The sequence below is a fragment of the Notamacropus eugenii genome, chromosome 7, assembly GCF_028372415.1.
Source record: "Notamacropus eugenii isolate mMacEug1 chromosome 7, mMacEug1.pri_v2, whole genome shotgun sequence".
NCBI classification, from domain to species: domain Eukaryota; kingdom Metazoa; phylum Chordata; class Mammalia; order Diprotodontia; family Macropodidae; genus Notamacropus; species Notamacropus eugenii.
The window spans coordinates 35,483,082-35,501,042 of record NC_092878.1 but is presented as its reverse complement, the minus strand read 5'-3'; the positions used below and the strand labels follow the sequence as shown (position 1 = coordinate 35,501,042).

Here is a 17,961-nt window from a genome sequence, read left to right as displayed (position 1 = left end):
TTCTCCTCCTCAGGTCCTTTCCCTTAATTTCTGAAAAGGAATGGACAATTCGCTTCTTAAGGAGAAAAGGGGGACTAGAGCAGAGAAAGAGCCCACTGCCAGTCCACCTAACCCAAAGGGGAGCAATAGGTGGGGAGAGGGAGGGGGAGTGGAAGGAGGAGTGGGAGGAATGGGCGGAGCCTCGGAGGAGGGAGGGAGTGGTACCTGTGACGTTGTCCCGGCGGTTGCGTGAGGACGCCACGCGACGTCACGGGAGGGGGCGGGGTTCTGGACGGACTAGGCGCCTGAGCTGCGCGGCTCTGGCTGTTTCTCTCCGCCCCCTGAGCCCTGCACACGCCCGCCCTCTTTCCTCTCTTCCTTCCCTCTTTCCCTCCTTCCCTCCCTCCCTTCGTCCCTCCCCCTTTCCTCCCCACAGCCCCTCCCCCTTTCTCCCTCCTCCCTCCCCCTCTCCCATTCAAGGGGAGGGGGGAGTCTGGGGCGGGGGAAAAAGGGAAAAAAAAAAGTAGGGGCTGGTGTCCCGGCCGGCGGGCTGGGCCCGAGAGTCCCCGGGGCTGGTCCGAGCCGGGCGGCGGCGGCGCAGGACGAGGAGGCGGCGGCCCGCCTTCCATGCCTCCGCTGCCGCTCTCCGCCGAGATGGATTTCAGTCAGAACAGCCTGTTCGGCTACATCGAGGACCTGCAGGAGCTCACCATCATCGAGAGGCCGGTGCGGCGGAGCCTCAAGGTACGGACGCCGGAGGGAGCCGGCCCCCGCCCCTGACCCCGTCCCGTGCCGTGCCGTCCGGGGGCTCCCCTCCTCCCCGGGGGTCCCGGAGACCAGGAGGCGGGGGAGGCGAGGGAGGCGAGCGAGGGGAAGGCACCCGACCCCGTCCCGCGCCGTCCGGGGGCTCCCCGGGGGTCCCTCCACCGCCTCCGCGTCTTCGCGGGGCTTCCCCGCAGAAGAGTCCGGGGTCTTATCCCACCTCCCCGCCGCCTCCCCTACATCTTCATGGGTTCCAGGAGATCAAGACGTGAGGGTGGGGAGAGCACCAGCCCCCCTCCCCATGCCACCCCATCCTATCCCATCGAGTCTTTGAGAGGCTCCCCCAGAGAAGTCTGGGGTGCCATCTTACTTCTCCGCCCCCCACCTCCCTTCATCTTCAGGGGTTCCAGTGAGGGGGGCAGAAAGCTCCTGCCCGGCTCCGTCCCATCCCCATCGGTGTTGGCACCCCTGCGTCTTCCCCTGACTCACGCAGAGAGCAGCAGGGATGGGGTCGGGATGATCACACTTCCCCAACCGTCCTCGGGGGCTCCAGCCGAAGGAGGGGTGTCGGTGCCCATCCCATCTGGGGTCCCACCTCTCCATCTCCAGGGGCACTGTCTGCTTCCCTGCCCTCCCCTCCCCCCTTCCCACAGTCATCCTCTGGGGCCGCAGGAGACTGGGGAAAAGAGAAGCCTTCCCATCCTCACTGCCCCGGGTTAGTCAGGGGCTCCTGAAGACCATCCCCCCGCCAGCTCCCCAGTAAGCCAAGGATTTAAGAAAACCAAACTTGGGGATGAAGAGAACTTGTCCTGCTTTCTCCCAGCTCATGCCCAGAGCACCTTTCCACGCCTCCTCTTCCCCCTCTCTGCCCCAGCAGTCAAGGGAAGGTGGGCACCTAGAAGGCATCTCCATCACCTCTCCTCCCATCCTACCTCCGCAGCCCCTCTCCTCACCCGCATTTCCCTGTAATTGCCCTATTATCAGTGGGGGTGGAAAAGTGAACTGCAGGTGGAGAGGGGAAGGTTAGAAAGAACTCGTTCCAGGTCCCGTCTCATGTCCCCAGCCCTCTCCGAACCCTCTTTGCCTTCTTTCCCCAGTGGTCGCTGGCCCCTCCAGGCGGGGAGGAAAGCCTGGATGCTTTGTGCAGGCTCTCCTCTTCCTTCTCCTCTAGCCCTTTTTCATTCTCTGGCCCCTGTTTGGTCTTCTTCCCACCTTTTCTTTGGGGGTCTCTAAGCAAAGGGAGCCTTTCCCGAGGGACCTATCCCCTTGCCTTCTTCCAGAGCCTCAGCAGCTGTGGGAGAAGGAGGGGAGTGGGCAGAATGAGTGGGGAGAAAACACTTGTCTCCGATTGCTACTGGCACTCCTTACACACCGGGAGCCCTTTCCTTTACTCCTCTCTTCCACCTCCCACATCCAGAAAGAGGAGACCTCGCAGAGAAGGTGAAGGAACACTCATACTTGAGAATGACTTCCCTTTTCAAGCCGTCATTCCTGTTTAATAAATAGTGGGGGAAAAAAGATTCTTCCTCCCTCCTTCCCTCAGTATTTGAAATTTGAAGTTCCTCTCTTCAATCCAAGCCCCTTGATAGGATCTCACTGATCTTTGTGGGAAGATAAAATTCCTTCTTAGTTTTTAGCATTTGGAGTGGTGGGGGAATGGGTTCCAGAGTTGACCCTGAGAAATTTTCTACATAATTTGTATTTCACATTTGACAGACACCAGAAGAAATAGAAAGGCTAACAGTTGATGAAGAACTCAATGATATTGAAAGGGCTGTTTATCTACTCAGGTATTTCCAAGTCTTACTGTCAAATTGCTGATCTTTTCCTCTGACAGCAGAAACCAATGTTTATCGAATTTGTTTGAGTAGCGCAGATTTACCAAATCAGTTGGCATACTGCTTTTTGAATACATTTTGTGCCTCGGTACATAAAAATTTCATCTAGGTATGTTTTCATGTATTTAATAATTTGTAAATAATGAAATCTATAAACAGTTTGTTAGAGTGAGATCCAGACATAGCTTCAAAGATCCACTATATAAACTGAGTTTAATTTCACTCTTTTCTTGTCTCCTGCATTTGCTTTTACAAGTCAGTGAGTTGCCATGGGAAAAAAGAGCATCTAGCAGCTGATATTATAATATTTATTGTAGCATGCCAATGATAAAAGCGTTTTCACTTTGATGACAGAATAAAGGAAATTATGTTACTGTTTAAATTCAGTATTTTATCACTTGAGATCCATGAGCTTGTGATAATCTTAATTGGAAATGTTGGTTGCTCCATAAACCTACTTTTTGACATTGAATCAAATCTTGAAATCTTGATATGTCTAGTATTTTATCTCACAGAGTTTCCTTACTGCATTTTTTCTTTAATTGTTTTGAGTGGTGGCAAGTTTCTTAGTTTTTCTTAAACTGTTTAAAGTTTATTTTTCTTTTAACAATATTAACATAGTGATGCTTAGAAAAAGTAACATTCATTTTGGAGTCAGAAGAACTGGGTTCAAATACAGCCTCTGATGCTTGTGTGACTCTTAGCAAGTCATGTTGCCTTGCTCAGCCAGTTTTTCATCTGTAAAATGAGGGAAATGCGCTAGAATAGCCTCTGAAGTGCCTTCTGGTTCTAGATCTATGATACTCATGGTTTCCATTTCTTTAGTTGTTTAAGCATTGGTATCTTGAGTTCTCGATCTTAATTCAGTCATGCCATTACTGTATTTCCAATTATCTCTTTTCTCCAAGCAGTGTATTTCTAAAATGTTTGTAGATGCCAGTGAAAATGTTGAGGGTTTTTTTTTGTCCTTCTTGTTACCTTTTATGACATATATCATTTCCAAATTTTTAGTTAAATGGAAATATCTTCATTGCAAATTTAGTTATGTATTTATATTGGTAGTGGTGGTGGTAGGTTTGTGTGTGTGTGTGTGTGTGTGTGTTTTGCTGCAGGCATAACATTTGGCATAGAGGCTAATGCAAGGTTTTATATATTTTGACTTTCTGTACATCTCTAATCGAAGTACTTTTTCTTTTAGTAACTATCATGAATAATCATTTGTCTTTTCTAATAGTTAATAACCTCTTTCTTATGTGAAGGTAGGCCACTGGTGAAAGTTTGAGTAAAGCCTTATATGTAACATGTATCATTTAAGTATAGGACTAAGACAATGATTTCATTAGTATGAGGAAACTCCTATTACAAATGTAGGCTCTACAACTTAAAGTCTTTTAGAGTTTAAAATTCGTCATTACAAATGTCTTTTATTTAGTGGAAAAACTGTGGCTTGCAATCAGGAAATTTAGATTGTTGCCCTACTTACCTGAACAGTAGAAGCTTTATTTGAGTTATCTGAGACTAGACTGCTTTCCGAAGATTGGTTTTTTCCATTTTGCTGCCTGCAAGCCCCACCCCCTCCCCTTCTTTGGTAGTTAAGTCTCTTAAATAGTTTGTCAGAGTTCTTTTTTCATACTCAGGTCAAAATATAGTTCTGAGACTTAAAGTCCTTGTCAAGATAGCTCCTTCCATTCTTACTCAACAAGAGTCCTAAAGGAGACTGTTCCTTTAATCTTTTCTTGGGTGGTATATCTTGTAGCTCCTTGCAAGAGGACTTAGAATAAAGAATTAGTTTCAATTTTATTGGTTCTCTAACTCTAACTGTTTTTCTGTTCCTCCTATTTTCTCTACTTCCTAAAGGAAAATGGAATTTCATTTATTAGGTCAGTTTTTAAAGGGATAAAGCCATGTTTGATTACTTAAATTTTTTGTCATATTTTCGATTTGTTTAACCTAGGTTTATTTAGGACTTTACCTTGATAATAACATAATGAACCTGGCTCATGTGTGTGTTTTTAAAAATTTTTTTTCTTTAATTTATCCATCCTATTCATCATATTTCTGAATACCTTAGAAGTTAACACATTCTGAGCCCAATTATCTTTTTGTCCTCTTACTCTTCTTCCATTTCCCTGAACATAATGTTCTTGTTTTTTAGATACTTAATATTTTTTTCCCTATTGTATTTATGTCTTTCAGATATTTTTATTTTTCTATTTATACAGATCAGGCCCTTGTTTTTATTTTTGTTTTTCATATTCTGAAATTGAAAAAGGTAAGGCAGTATGGAATAGTGGAAAGAGCACTGGACCTTCAATCAGGAGACTGAGGTTTGAATTTTGGTTCTGTTGATTGGCAGAATGACCTTGGGCAAGCCACTTAGCTCAACCCAGCCTTTGTTGCTTCTTCTGTAAAGTAGGACTAACACTTGTTCTACTTACCTCACAGAGGTGTGAGAAAAGTGCTTTGTAACATTTAAGTCATCATATAAGTTGTAGCAATTGTGAGCATATTAAGTTAGGACAGTCAAATATCAACACTAAAGAAAATGCTTCATATATATGATTCTTTCTACCATTTGGACATTAAATATAATTATATTGTCAGTGAATATTTTTATGCTTATAAAATAATGTATTGATTATTAATTTACCCTATAATATAGGGAATCTATTTTCAAAACTATTAATTCAGAATATAGAGTATTTGAACATTTAAAATAGAAGAACTTTTGTAGTGATGTTATATAAATAAAATTTTGAAAGCCCAAATAGTGGCATGGTAGCAGTATAGTAAAGCAACTTGACCAGCAGCCACAGCTTGTAGGGTTAGTCACAATAACCAAAGCAACCTTTCTCTCCTGTTCTGCCTTTTCTTTGGGATGCTGGCATACAGTTTTAGGAACATGCATAGTGCATAAAATATTTTAATATTTTTAATTACTTAAGCCTCTAAAGACACTGTCATCATGAACTCCACTCCTCAGAGACCTCTAGTGGCTCCCTGTTGCCTTCAAGATAAAGTCCCAATTCCTCAGTCTAGCATTCAGGACTCTTTAGTCTGATTTTACCCAGAATCTCTTTAACTCTTAATTCCTCCATATGACATCTCTGTTCAAACTGATCTGATAATTGTCTTCAGAACATCCATTTCTTATCTATTTGAAAGAGCACCAAATGAGGAATCAACTGATAGGTTCAGGTGCTAAATCAGCCATTTTCTAGTGCTGGGAACATAGGCAAACTTGGACTTCCTTGAGCATCAGCCTTTCCTTATGTGCAGCATGTCCTGCATATCTCTGTAGGTTGTTGTGAGGTCAGTCGTTTGCAAACTCTTAGGCACTCTGTAAATGCTATTTGTTATTCATCTTGTTCTTCCTGTTTGGTGTGTCTTTCCCCCTCGCATCTGCTTGTTCAAATCTTACTCATATTTAAAGTCCAACTCAAGTCCCTCTAATTTTTAAAAGTATTGGCTGATGCTCTCATCTATATAGATTACTTCTCTTTTCAGTTGGGCGTACTGCCCACGTTAATTTGTCTAACAGTAATGATAGTTCATATTGATATATAGCATTTTTTTAAAAAGTGCTTTAAGAATTTTGAAAACATTTAATTCTCTACAGTTTTATATTATTAATAGATTGCCATGTGTGTTTTGTCTTCCTAAATAGATTATAACCTCCTCATGCACAAGACTTGTATTTTATATTTCTTTTTATCACTCTTTGATACCTGTTGTATTACGTATAAAGAGTACTGAATAATAATAAAATGTATCAAGTGTATTTTTTTGAAGATTACCTTCTACAAGAATTAAACCAAATTGTTTTTTCTTTTCTGTATACAAATAGAAAACATATAAAATTGTAGGTGGTGATGTTAACTGATTATTTTATACTTTAATATTCTTTGCTTCTAAAGTGCTCTAATTACTTTTAATACTTGGTAAGATAATCATAGATGTGGAATTAGGACAGACCTCAGAGATTATCTAGTTCATCATCTCACCAAATCAGGAATCCAATCCACAACATCTCCAACAAGTCATTATTTAGCCTCTTCTTAAAGACCTCTCACTTCTATAGGTAAAAATTACCAAAAAATAATAACCCTCTCACAGCTTCTTTTTTGTGAATGATTGCTTGTAGAATTAGTCTTACTGGTGTAGTGAAAGCACATTGGCCTTTCAGAAGTCTAGGTTTCAGTCCCAGACCTGCTGCTTAGTATAGGTTTAGGTTTTTGGGCAAGACACTTCTGATCTCTCAGCCTCAATAATCTCATCTTTTAAAAGGGGATAATGTTTGTACCTACCATAACAATCTTAGAGTTGGCAGCTCCCTTAGCCATTTGAGCCTCAGTTTCCCCATTTGTAAAATGGCAGATATTACATGTAGTAACCCCATGTCATAAGCCTCTTGTGTGAGAGTCAAATGAGATAATGTACAAAGTATGTAAAGTGATTTGAAAACCTTAAATGTTATATACCCATCAGTTTATCATTATTATTATTATTATTATTATTATGGAAATAGAAGTTGTTAGTTGGAATAAAAAATGCCACGTAATCTCTTGCCACCAAAATTTCAGAAGCAATCAAGTTAGATAATAAATACTAGTAACAAAAATATGTTCTGTTAGTTGTCTAGTAACCCACTAGGTGGTAATAAGTTACTAATAAGAATTGTCATAAGGCAAAATTATCCCAAGATATAAATAAGTACTTTAGCTGAAATTATGTCAAAAGCATCTTTATTATTGAAATATTTTACAGATTAGCATTTTCTGACCACAATGCCTTTTCTGTAAAGTATTACCATTAAAATGAGTAAAAGTAAAGAATAGTGCCTAAATTCATTTTTACGTTGCCCACTTTTAAAATGAATTCTGCCAATTTTTATTTTGTATTTTACTAGGGAAATTCAGATAAAGTAGAAAGTTCATCTTTTAATTTTTGGCTTGTTGAAAGTTAACATTAAACTTTGACCTTTTTACTTTCTCTTCCCATTTTCTAGGAGTAAGTGCTGCCCCCTAGTGACATCACAGAGAGAGATTTCTGCAGCTGGAACAGTGGAAATAAAACAAACCAAACTACTTCTATCTGCTGTGGCTGTTACTTATCCCTGGATGTAACTCCCTCACCCAAGAACTCCAGCACCCCTCTCCTCGAAGTACAACACTAGAGTCTGGGTAGCTGTAAGACAGTGAGGAAGAACTGCAGTGTTTAGGGTTCCATCTAGCTTTTTTCAACTGTCTTTTTAAGTATGCATCCTAGTTGCTGTGCTCAACAGAAAACTGACACATGGAATTTTTTTCTCCCCTCCTTTGTAGTCTTACGTCGTACCCTTTCTTTTCTTGTCTTCACTATTCCCTTTGTTTTTTCCTCACCATGTACTTTTGCTTTTAAGGCCCAATGTGGTTCTATTCAGGCCTGTTTCTGCTAAGCATTTTTTGGTGGTCTGGAGAAGCTGGTATATTATATTTGACTTCTTTCTCTTCATGATGCAGTAATAAGCAGATACACAACCACCTTAATGATGTTCCATGTATCCAAGCAATGTTCCATCCCCTTGCTTAAGCTACTTTTATTCCTCCTCTCTGTTTTCTTCTCTTTTTTCCAGCCTTGATCACTATTTAACATCACTGAATTTTGGGGAGCTTTATATGGCCCAAACAAAAGATGTCCTCATCAGTTTATTTTAGGAGGCAAAAGTGACAAAATCATTAGAAATACCTTTTAGTTCTTCATCTGCTGTATATCAGGGAAATTTGGCTTATCTATAAGATTAGCCCTGTAGTCCCTTTTTCCCATTTACCCTTTCCTTATATCATCTTCTTTAAAAAGAAGGGAGATTTTATGATTTGTCTTTAAGCATCACCCTTGGTTTCAAATACAGATGTTCTATAGTATTCTTCCACAGAAGAGGCAAGTTATACAGTTATACCAGTTTTTGCTTTAGGGTTGGAGGCAAAAGCTAATGTTGGAAAGTTGCTTTTTTTTCTCTGGGAGTGCTACCAGCAATAGCTTGACCTCCTGAAGACCATTGAAAGGGTCTTCTTCAAAAGAATAGCCCATCAAATGATAGTTCTTAGATAGTTCTTATTTTGAAGAGGTGTAATAATAAGATGCTCTTCTGCAAAAGAAACATGAGTAGAGACCAGTACTCAATGAAGTACTGAAGTAATGAGTTGCAGTGCCGTTTTACATCTCAGATATCAAGTGCTTACTAAAATCATTGAGGACAAGTCTTTTTGGCCTGTTTTAGTCCTCGGTGAAACACGGATTACTTGTTTTGGGAAGGTAATAGATATATGAAGACAGAGGGAGGGTATTGGAGATTTTTCCCCCTCATCTGCCCTCCTGGGGGCCTTGTGATGAGGAACAGCCATAGCCATAGGAGGCCCCTGTTTCCTTTTTCTTACTCAAGTTGTGGCTTCAGAAGGCTCTCCCTGTGATAGCATCAGTGGCAAGCAGAATTGTTCTGCTGACTTCAGGAAGAAAAGTAAAAAGTTTAAAATCCAAAGCATATTATTATTCTCTAAGGTAAAAGTAATTAACAAGATTATTTCTCTACTCTTACCACCTACATTGGAGAGTTTGGTGCTTGACATGTGGACCGATTCAGAGAGAATTGAGAATAGTTATTTTTTATTCCTGGTATAGATAGATCCAAACTACTTGAGTCCTAAAGTATGCAGTGGAAATCCTTCATATGCACCATTGTCAGATAGATTTGAATGAAGCAGGGAAGACTGCATACCTCTGAAATGTAACCATGCAAATTATAGAGCTTACATGACCTGGCTCATCCGTAGCAAGGTATTAGTTTAATCCCTTGACCTGTACGTTACAAACTTCATTCTTTATTAACATAGCTAGTTAGTCAAAGCAAACTATAATTTAAAAAAACTTTTTGTAGAACTATTGTATCACTGTGTGGCTGTATATAAATAGAAATCTCTGTTGTATGCATTATAAGTCAATAGGATGTAGAGGTGAAAGGGATCTTAGAAATCATTTAGTCTATTTTTCTCATTTTACAAAAGAGGAAATGGAAGTCTAGAAAGGTTAAGTGATTTCCAAGGTCACATGGGTAGTAAGCAGAAGTCCTGGGATTTGAATCTAGGTAAAACTATCGTGTTCAGTTTTTAGAACTTATTATATTCATTACCTTTTAGCCAAATATTAACCATTATAGAGAATTGAGATTAATCAAAAACATTTAAAAGTGCCTTCTTTGTGAGGGATACAAAAAAAACCAAACCAGTCCCTGCTTTCGGTGGGCTTAAGTTCTTTCCAGAGAAAATACCCACATACACATATGTTAATATGTATATGTGTATATATCTATTTGTATATATATATATGTGTGTGTGTGTGTGTATGCATGTCTCTGTGTATGTATATGTGCATGCATGTGATTGTTTATATGAATATATTGTGCCACATGTAAATATGTGTGTATAAATGTGCATCTTTACACATAGACACATGTATACACATGAGAAATACAAGGTGGTTTCAGGAGAGAAAGGTCATTTCTGGAGGTAATCAGGAAAGACTTCAGATAGAAGGGGTATTTGAGATATGTCTTGAAAGAAACAAGGAATTCTGTGAGACTGTAAGGAGAGAAAGCGTTTCTAAGCCTGGGAGCAACAAATGAAAGAGCTTGAAGATTGTAGTGCTGGAAATGAGGAAATTGAGATTTGCCCCCAAAGCAAAGCAGTGTGTCTGCACCAGCCACCGTTAACAACTGTATCTCCTGTTTCCAGCCTTGAGTTGGTTATGTTGTGCCTTGTAATGATGCTTCTCAAGAATTGGTTTTTTTAATGCCATCTTATAGGAAAAAGGGACAACTTTCAGAATTAGGACTACTACAAGGTCCCCAAAATTGTACAAGTCTTTCCAACAGAAAGGGCCCCTTAGATGCCACTTCTAAGTTATAGTAACTTTTATAATATATTGCTTGTAACATAGAAATGTATGAAAATATGACATTCTTGTTCTTTAATTCCCCCTTTTTAAGTTACTATGATTTACAGGATTGTTGGTACATAAAGATTTCATGATTTACAAAAACTTATATTTCAGTATGTGATAGTGCATACAATGTAGTGTTTTTCTTTTCATCAGATTATAATAATAATAGCAAAGATTTACAGTGGAACTAAGCAGTTATCCTTTTTCTTAATACTTAAGAATTATGACTGGGTGGAATACTTCATTGTTAGATAGAAAGGCCACAAGTGGAAAAAACATGAAATTGGAATCAGAAAAACTGGTTTTTAATGTTAGTTCTGTCCTTTACTGGTGACTTTACACAAGTCACTTAACATCTGTGGGCCTCAGTTTTCTTCTCCGGAAAATGAGGGGTTTGACTGAATCATTAAAGCCTCTTCTAATTCTAAATATATTGAACCGTTTTACTGTCAGAAACTTTGATATTAAGATTGTGAAAGAGAACAGTGCATTTTCTTAGTTTGAGTATAATGCCGATTCAAACAGGTTATATTCTAAAAAGTTTGTAAATTGGTTGTTTGAAATTCGTAAGACACTTTCCAATAGAAATGTTTTTGCCAAAGTGATTAGATTCCCAGCATGAATAGTGAAGCCTATTATTCCTGAAAAGTTCCTGAATTTTTAATGAAAAAAATAGAAAACAATATTGTCACAACATTAATTAAATGGAAAAATAATATAGTTGAATGATTTAAAAAAGAAATTCAATATCACCTCACTGATCCAGAGGTGACTTATCTAGGGATCACAACTAGGTAGAACAGAGGTTCCCAGACTTATTTGGCCTACCATTCCCTTTTCAAAAAAAAAATTACTCAGTGCCCCTCTCTGGAAATCCATTTTCTTTAATCCTTTAATGGTTTTTTTTTGAAATTTGTGTCATTTCAAAAAGTAAAATATTTTTTAAAAATGACCCATCTTAAGTTTAACAATTTAATTGTAAATTTATGGGGTCTTTTCCTGCATTGAAATTTTGATGATGCAATATTCCATCATGTACAGTATCATATTGTAAGCAAGTCATTACCCACACATATTGTGGCTGATGTATGCTATATTTCTGAACAAAATTTTCTTCTCTTCTTTCCTTATGCTTCCACTGACCCTTTATTTTTCTTCACCTCCCACCAATTATACCTGAAACTACTATGAACAGCCCCCCATTGTTCCAGGGGACCATATCACCCACTTTGGGAACCTGAAATATAGTTTCCAACCTGCAAAGTAAGCAAAAAAAAACCACCCCCAAAACAAAAACAAAACCTAATGAGTAGCCAAAACATCTCACTTACGCTGTACCTATTCGGGGATCCTTGAATCCTTTAGACTCTCACATAGAACTTACATACTTTTATTTTAGACATAGTTCCAACTGAATGATTTACTTCTCCAGATAACATCAGGAGCACATATTGGAGTGAGAGAGATGAGAACTAAATATAGGTACATGGACAACAATGAAAAGTAGCGATGATGGGAGATTGGAAAACTATAAGAAATAGACTTAACTCTCAACGCATACAAGTCTAGATTCTTGTAGTGGAAGTATCAGTACTTCTGAAGCTCTAGGAAGGTGTCATTATTGATAGTCATCAAGAACAAGTGAAATCACTTTCAATATTAACTGATTAATGTGACAGGAAAACTTGACATTCTTTTGGATATTTTAGACATTTTCATCAGATGACTGAAATAAAGTTTTAGTGCTTAAAAATTATAAATCAGTTACCTAGAATATTCTCTTAAGTATCTCAGTTCTGGATAATTTTATTTAAGTCAGATATAGTATCATCTTGTATACTAGTTCTTGAGGAAAAATGAGTTTAATTGGAAGAGGATGAATAGGTAGAGGCTTTTGGAAATAATGAAATGTATTTCTACACACTTTCAAGGGATTTGAAGTGATTCATTGTTATGTCTAATTTCATTGAAAAATTAACAGCTTTCCTTTTCCTTGCTGTAAATATTGCATTAAAGCTTACACTTAGCAAACATAGAATGAATGGAGAGGAAGAAATTTTCTTGTGGTAAATTTTTTTCTGATATCTTAAATTGGATATCCTGTAGATATCTTAAACTCAGTACGTCCAGAATGAAACTCATTATCTTTCTTCTTAAACCCTTCCCACTTCCACCCCACTTCCACCCCACTTCCCATCTTCCCTATTACTGTAGAGGGTACCACTGTCCTTCCAGTCCCTCAGGCTCCCAACTTAGGGGTCATCACTGTCCCATGTCCCTCATGTCTAACCTTTGCCCAGAACTGTTGATTTTGTTGCAGTACCTCTCTTCTGATACTGCTACCACTCTACCACTCTAGTGCTGGCCCTTATCACCTCATGTCCAGATTATTAAATAGTCTGTGGATGGGTCTTCCTACCTCACATCTCTCCTTACTCTAATCCATCCTGTATTCAATCTCTAAAGTGCAGGTCTGATCTTAATCACCCCTTCCCAATTCAATAAATTCCAATGGCTTCCTTTTCCCTCATCTTCCAGGATTAAATGCAAATGCTGTGTTTGATCTAGTGGCACAAGCCTGTTCCATGAACAAGATATCCGTCTCTTGTCTCAAGGCATTTTCCTTGCATGCAGTACTCACCCTCTCACTCAAACTCCTGACCTCCCTGGCTCTTCTACAAGGAACCTTTCCCAGCCCTTCTTAAGAAATTCTAGGGCTTTCCCTCTTGTTAATTATCTCTTATTTATTTGGTACATAGTTTGTAAATATTTATTTGCATGTTGTCTCCCTTGTTAGATTGTAAGCTCCTTGAGGGCAGGGGTTGTCTTTGGCCTCTCTGTATTCCCAGCATTTAACATGGTGTCAGGCACATAGTAGGCACTTAATAAATGTTGATTAACTGGTTGTAACTGGACAAGAATTGAGAGAGTTAGGAGGGTTAAAGGATGTATATGTACCTCAGCTTATGGTAGAGTGCCTGAGGCATGATTGCTACCTTGTGACAAGGCAAAGAAGGGAGTTGGGAGCAGACGATGCCAGGGAAAATTCTGTCAGACTCTGACCCTGCCAGACACCAGATGGCGCCATTGACCCAGGTCAGCTTAGTTGCTGCCTGTAGAGAGCATGAAGGAGGGGGAGCCATGCAGAGAAGCCTCTGGTGGGAAGTGGGGCAACACAGAGCTGGCTAGGGGAGAGGGAGGGTGAGATTTCAAAATTCAGTGTTTTTAACTTTTATTTTAGAAGAAATTGGGTGTCATCGGTGCTATAATTAGACCAGATAATTTTTTGATAAACTCCATGGCTAAGTGTCTTCTACACTTCATAGTCTCTTCTGCTGTTGTATTTTATTGTGGAATGAGCTCTAGGCATAAATATATTTAGATTGTTAGTATTTATGGCCATCTGAAAGTTTTTGTTGAGAAAAAGATGGGAGGGGTGGCAGTTAATGGCTTGGTATCTCAATATGAGTTAACAATGAGACTTGGCAGCTAAAAAAAGTGAATGTGATCTTTTAAGTAATTTTTGTCATATCTAGAATGAGAAAAGGAATAGCCTTACTGTATTATGTCCTAGGTGGACCACATCTAGATAATTGCGTTCAGTTCTAAGTGCTACAGTTAGGGAGAATATTTACAAAATAGGGGATATCCAGAAGAGGGCAATCAGGATGATGATTAAAAAATTGGAGATTGTACGGTATGAAGACCAGCTGAAGAAAGTGACAGTTTTTTTATTATTTTTATTTATTTATTTTATTTAGCCAGCTCAGAAAGTGACAATTTTTAGCCTATTGAAGAAAAGGTGGATGCAAGTATTACCTGTTTTCAAGTGTTTGAAGGACTCTCATGCAGGATAGAAGTATCAAACAGGCCGGAACACTCAAGTGGGATCTAACTGGATTAAAATGCAATTGGAAAATAAAAATACAATAGAATAGAGATAATGTTAATATGTGGTCAATCGTCCTTTGGCTGGGATCCTTATGTAAGCATCTTTATGAATGGTTTAGTGTCTCTTTTTCTGTTTGAATTTTATACTACTGATGTAGAACACTGATTAATTTGTTCTGCTTATCCCAGAGAACAGAAAGAGGAGTACTGGGTAGAAGTTACAGAGGCAGATTTTTTTCTCAGTATAAAGAAAAATCACCATTTTATATCTGTTAGAAAAGTATAATGGACTCTTGTTGAGGTAGCAAGTTCCCCATCACTTGAGATCTTCAAGCAAAGGTTGAGCTTCAGACAGCTTGTCAGGGATATGATAGAGAGGATTCTGGTTCAGCTGTAGGCCAGACTACATACTGTTGAGTCCATTCCAAATCGATAATTCAATTAAACACTAAACATCTACTATATGCAAGACACTGTGCTAGGTCTACAAAGAAAAAACCCAAACAGTCTGTGTTCTTAAGGAGCTTGTGTTATATTGGGAAAATACAAGATAAAAACAGATAATCATAGCACAAACAAAATTGAAGAGGGAGATAATTAGGGGGATGAAGGAAGCCATGGAGCAGAGATAACTACATAAAGAGGGTAAGCGGGGGGCTAAATTTGGAGTTAGGAAGATATCAGTTTGAATCTCTCTCCTGATACTGACTAGATGTGTGACCATGGCAAGTAACAACGTTTTTGAGCCTCAGCTTCCAGATCTTTTTTGTAAAATGGAGTTAATATTTGTATCTAATTTACGAGGTTGTGATATTCAAATAAGATCGTGTGTGAAGCACTTGGCAAATTTCAAAGTGGTAGGTAAATGTCAGTTATTAAGGATTCTGAGATTAGCAGCCCGTTCCAGGCAGAAGATTGAATAGAGAAGGGAGAGGGAGACAGGTGGTAGAGAGACCAATTAGAGGGCTGTTATAATTCAGTGATTAGGGTCTGCATTAGGGTGGTTGTGGTATGAGTGGAGAAAAACGGGGATGATTTCAAGAGATGGGAATAGAATCTGGATCGAACCTAGGAGTAGAATCTGTAATCTCCAAAGGTTTGGGAGCTCACTTGATGGTGGGGAGAGTAGCAGAAGAGAGTGAAGAATCAAGCATGACACTAAAGTTATGAACCTGGGAGAATGGATGGTAGTGATTCCCTGTTGGGAAATGGGGAAGATGGGAGGGATAGTTTTGGGAGGGAGAAGATGAAGAATTCTGTTTTAAATGTGTTGAGTCTAAGATGCCTGTGGGGCATTTCAGTTTGAATTGTCTTATTCAGTAATATGGGACTAGAGCTCAGGGGAGAGACTAGGCTTGAAAATATATATATAGATTTGGGAGTCCTTAGTACAGAGATGATATTAAACTCATGGCAGTTGATGAGATCATCAAAAGAGAATGAAGAGAAAAAAAGGGACCCAGTGCTAACCTTGTCATATACTTATATTTACCGGATGGGACATGGATGATCCTCCAAAAGGAGAGTGAGGAATGCCCCGAGGAGCAAAGGGAGAGCCAGGAGACCAATGTCATTGTCAGCAGTTGTCACGTACTATATATATAGAGGTCAAGAAGGATGAGGATTGAAAAAAGAACATTTAATTTTGCAAGAAAGGAAACTTAAGGAGAATAGCTGTGGTTGAGTGATGAGACAGGAAGTCACCTTGCCTGGGGTTGAGAAGTGAGTGACACCAAGGTAGTGGAGGTAATGAGTGTAGACAGCTTTTTCTAGAAGTTTGGCTGTATAGAGAAGTAAGATGTAGGAGGAGAACTGAAGGGCATGGTAAGGTCAAGAGCAGACTTTTTAATGACTTATGAGACTTGGGTTTGTTCTTAGACTATAATGTCTGAGGGCAGAGAACTGTTTGCATTTTTTTTCTTTGTATCCCCAGCACTTAGCCCAATTCCTGGCAGACAGACATTCTGTAAAAGCTGGTTGAATTGAAGTAATTTGAATTTGTAGGAGACTGGGAAGGAACAACTAGACTAGACAAAGCGGATGTTTAGGAGGATTTGGGTGGCCTAGGAGCAAGAGGCATAAAGGGAAGGATTCTTAGATAAAGGTAATATGATACCTTGTGTATCAGAATAAAACACTTTACAACACAGATGTTTTCTATAACAGCAGAATTATTATAGCTAAAGCTTTTTTAGGCATTACCCACTGTATTACAAGTGAATGAAGAGTTTTATTTAATAAAATGATTTTGTAAAAGTTTTATTCATTGGATCTATTCTATAACATTGCTTCATTGTTCATTAGGCCATGGTATACTGTATTTAATACTAGCAGTCTAACAAAATATATGTTTAATAGTGTATAGATCTGTTTCCTTTCATATTTTTTGACTTCCAAAAACTGAGGCAAAACTTAAAAATGAGTAGTAGATATTTTGGTAAATATAGAAACTTTATTTCTTGGCATTGTTAAAAGGTATAATACTTAATAGGTGTAATTTCAAACTTTCTGTGGTACCTATATTTTTAAGTATAATGATAACACATTTATTATAGTACTTCAAAGTTTGCAGTATTTACATCATTATGATTGAAATCTGACAGCAGCCCTATGAAGCAGGTATTGTTATTATTATTCCCTTTTTGTGGATAAGGAAACTCAAGCTCAGAGAGATTAAGCTACTTGCTCAGGGTCGCAAAACTAGTAAATGAATGCTGCAGGATTCACCCCGTCTTCCTTTCTCCAAGTTGAACAGTCCATGCTGCCTTTATATGTTAGTTTTTCTCCTATGTAATTCGAAACCATATCTGCACATGCCTTATTTTCCCAGCATCATCAGGAAATAAAGTGAATTTATGATATACATAGGTGAATTTCAAAACAGCTCTTACCTTGAATGTCAAATTTTTATTACATGCTTCTTTGTCTTTTTAAAGCTATTTCTTAATATCTTAGAAATTGTCTGTACCCAAATGGATGTGATTACTGTATGTTTCTTCTGATGGTGCAGATTGAGAGCTATCTCTGTTGTCCTATAATTTCTATCTCTTATCCATATCTTTTCATAAAATCACCCTATGGATCCAGCCAGGGAAGTCTTACAGACATCACTGTGAAATTCATTAGTATGCTTTGCAATAGTGTTAATTCTGTTGACTTTTTAGTTTCTGTTTACTTCATCACTTCTCAGTCCTGTCAGTGTACTTGTCATTAAAACCCTTTTTATTCTCTTTCTGGATTGGAAATCAAGTAATTAAGTTTGTTGCAAATTGTATGTCAAGTTATTAACATGATTATTAAAATTTATTAAAGAGCGATTAGTATTTCTATAAGAGCACTATGTGTGGCTTTGGTATTATGTCTTTTTGACAGCTGTTTGGGGGTCACTTAAGATCTTTTTTTTTTTGCTTATTTCTAGTTCATCTAATTTTAGCTGTGTTCTTTTAGGTTTGAGGTTGGAAGTTGGTTATCTGAGTAAGCATTTTCTCACTTGAATAAAACTTTGTTCATTGTAGCT

The 17,961-nt window shown here is 38.8% G+C and overlaps 1 protein-coding gene across 3 annotated transcripts in view; it reads left to right on the top strand.

Moving 5' to 3' along the window:
* Positions 1–257: 257 nt before the first annotated feature.
* Positions 258–17,961, top strand: part of PPP4R4 (protein phosphatase 4 regulatory subunit 4) — a 131,096-nt gene continuing 113,392 nt past the window's right edge. For 2 of the 3 annotated variants that reach the window (XM_072623898.1, XM_072623901.1), the window contains exons 1-2: positions 259–723; positions 2,458–2,531. In XM_072623898.1, coding sequence (XP_072479999.1) covers positions 607–723; positions 2,458–2,531 — 191 coding nt within the window. In that variant the 5' untranslated portion in view covers positions 259–606. Of the gene's footprint in view, positions 724–2,457; positions 2,532–17,961 lie in introns of all 3 variants that reach the window. The other variant, XM_072623899.1, reaches the window with a different exon arrangement.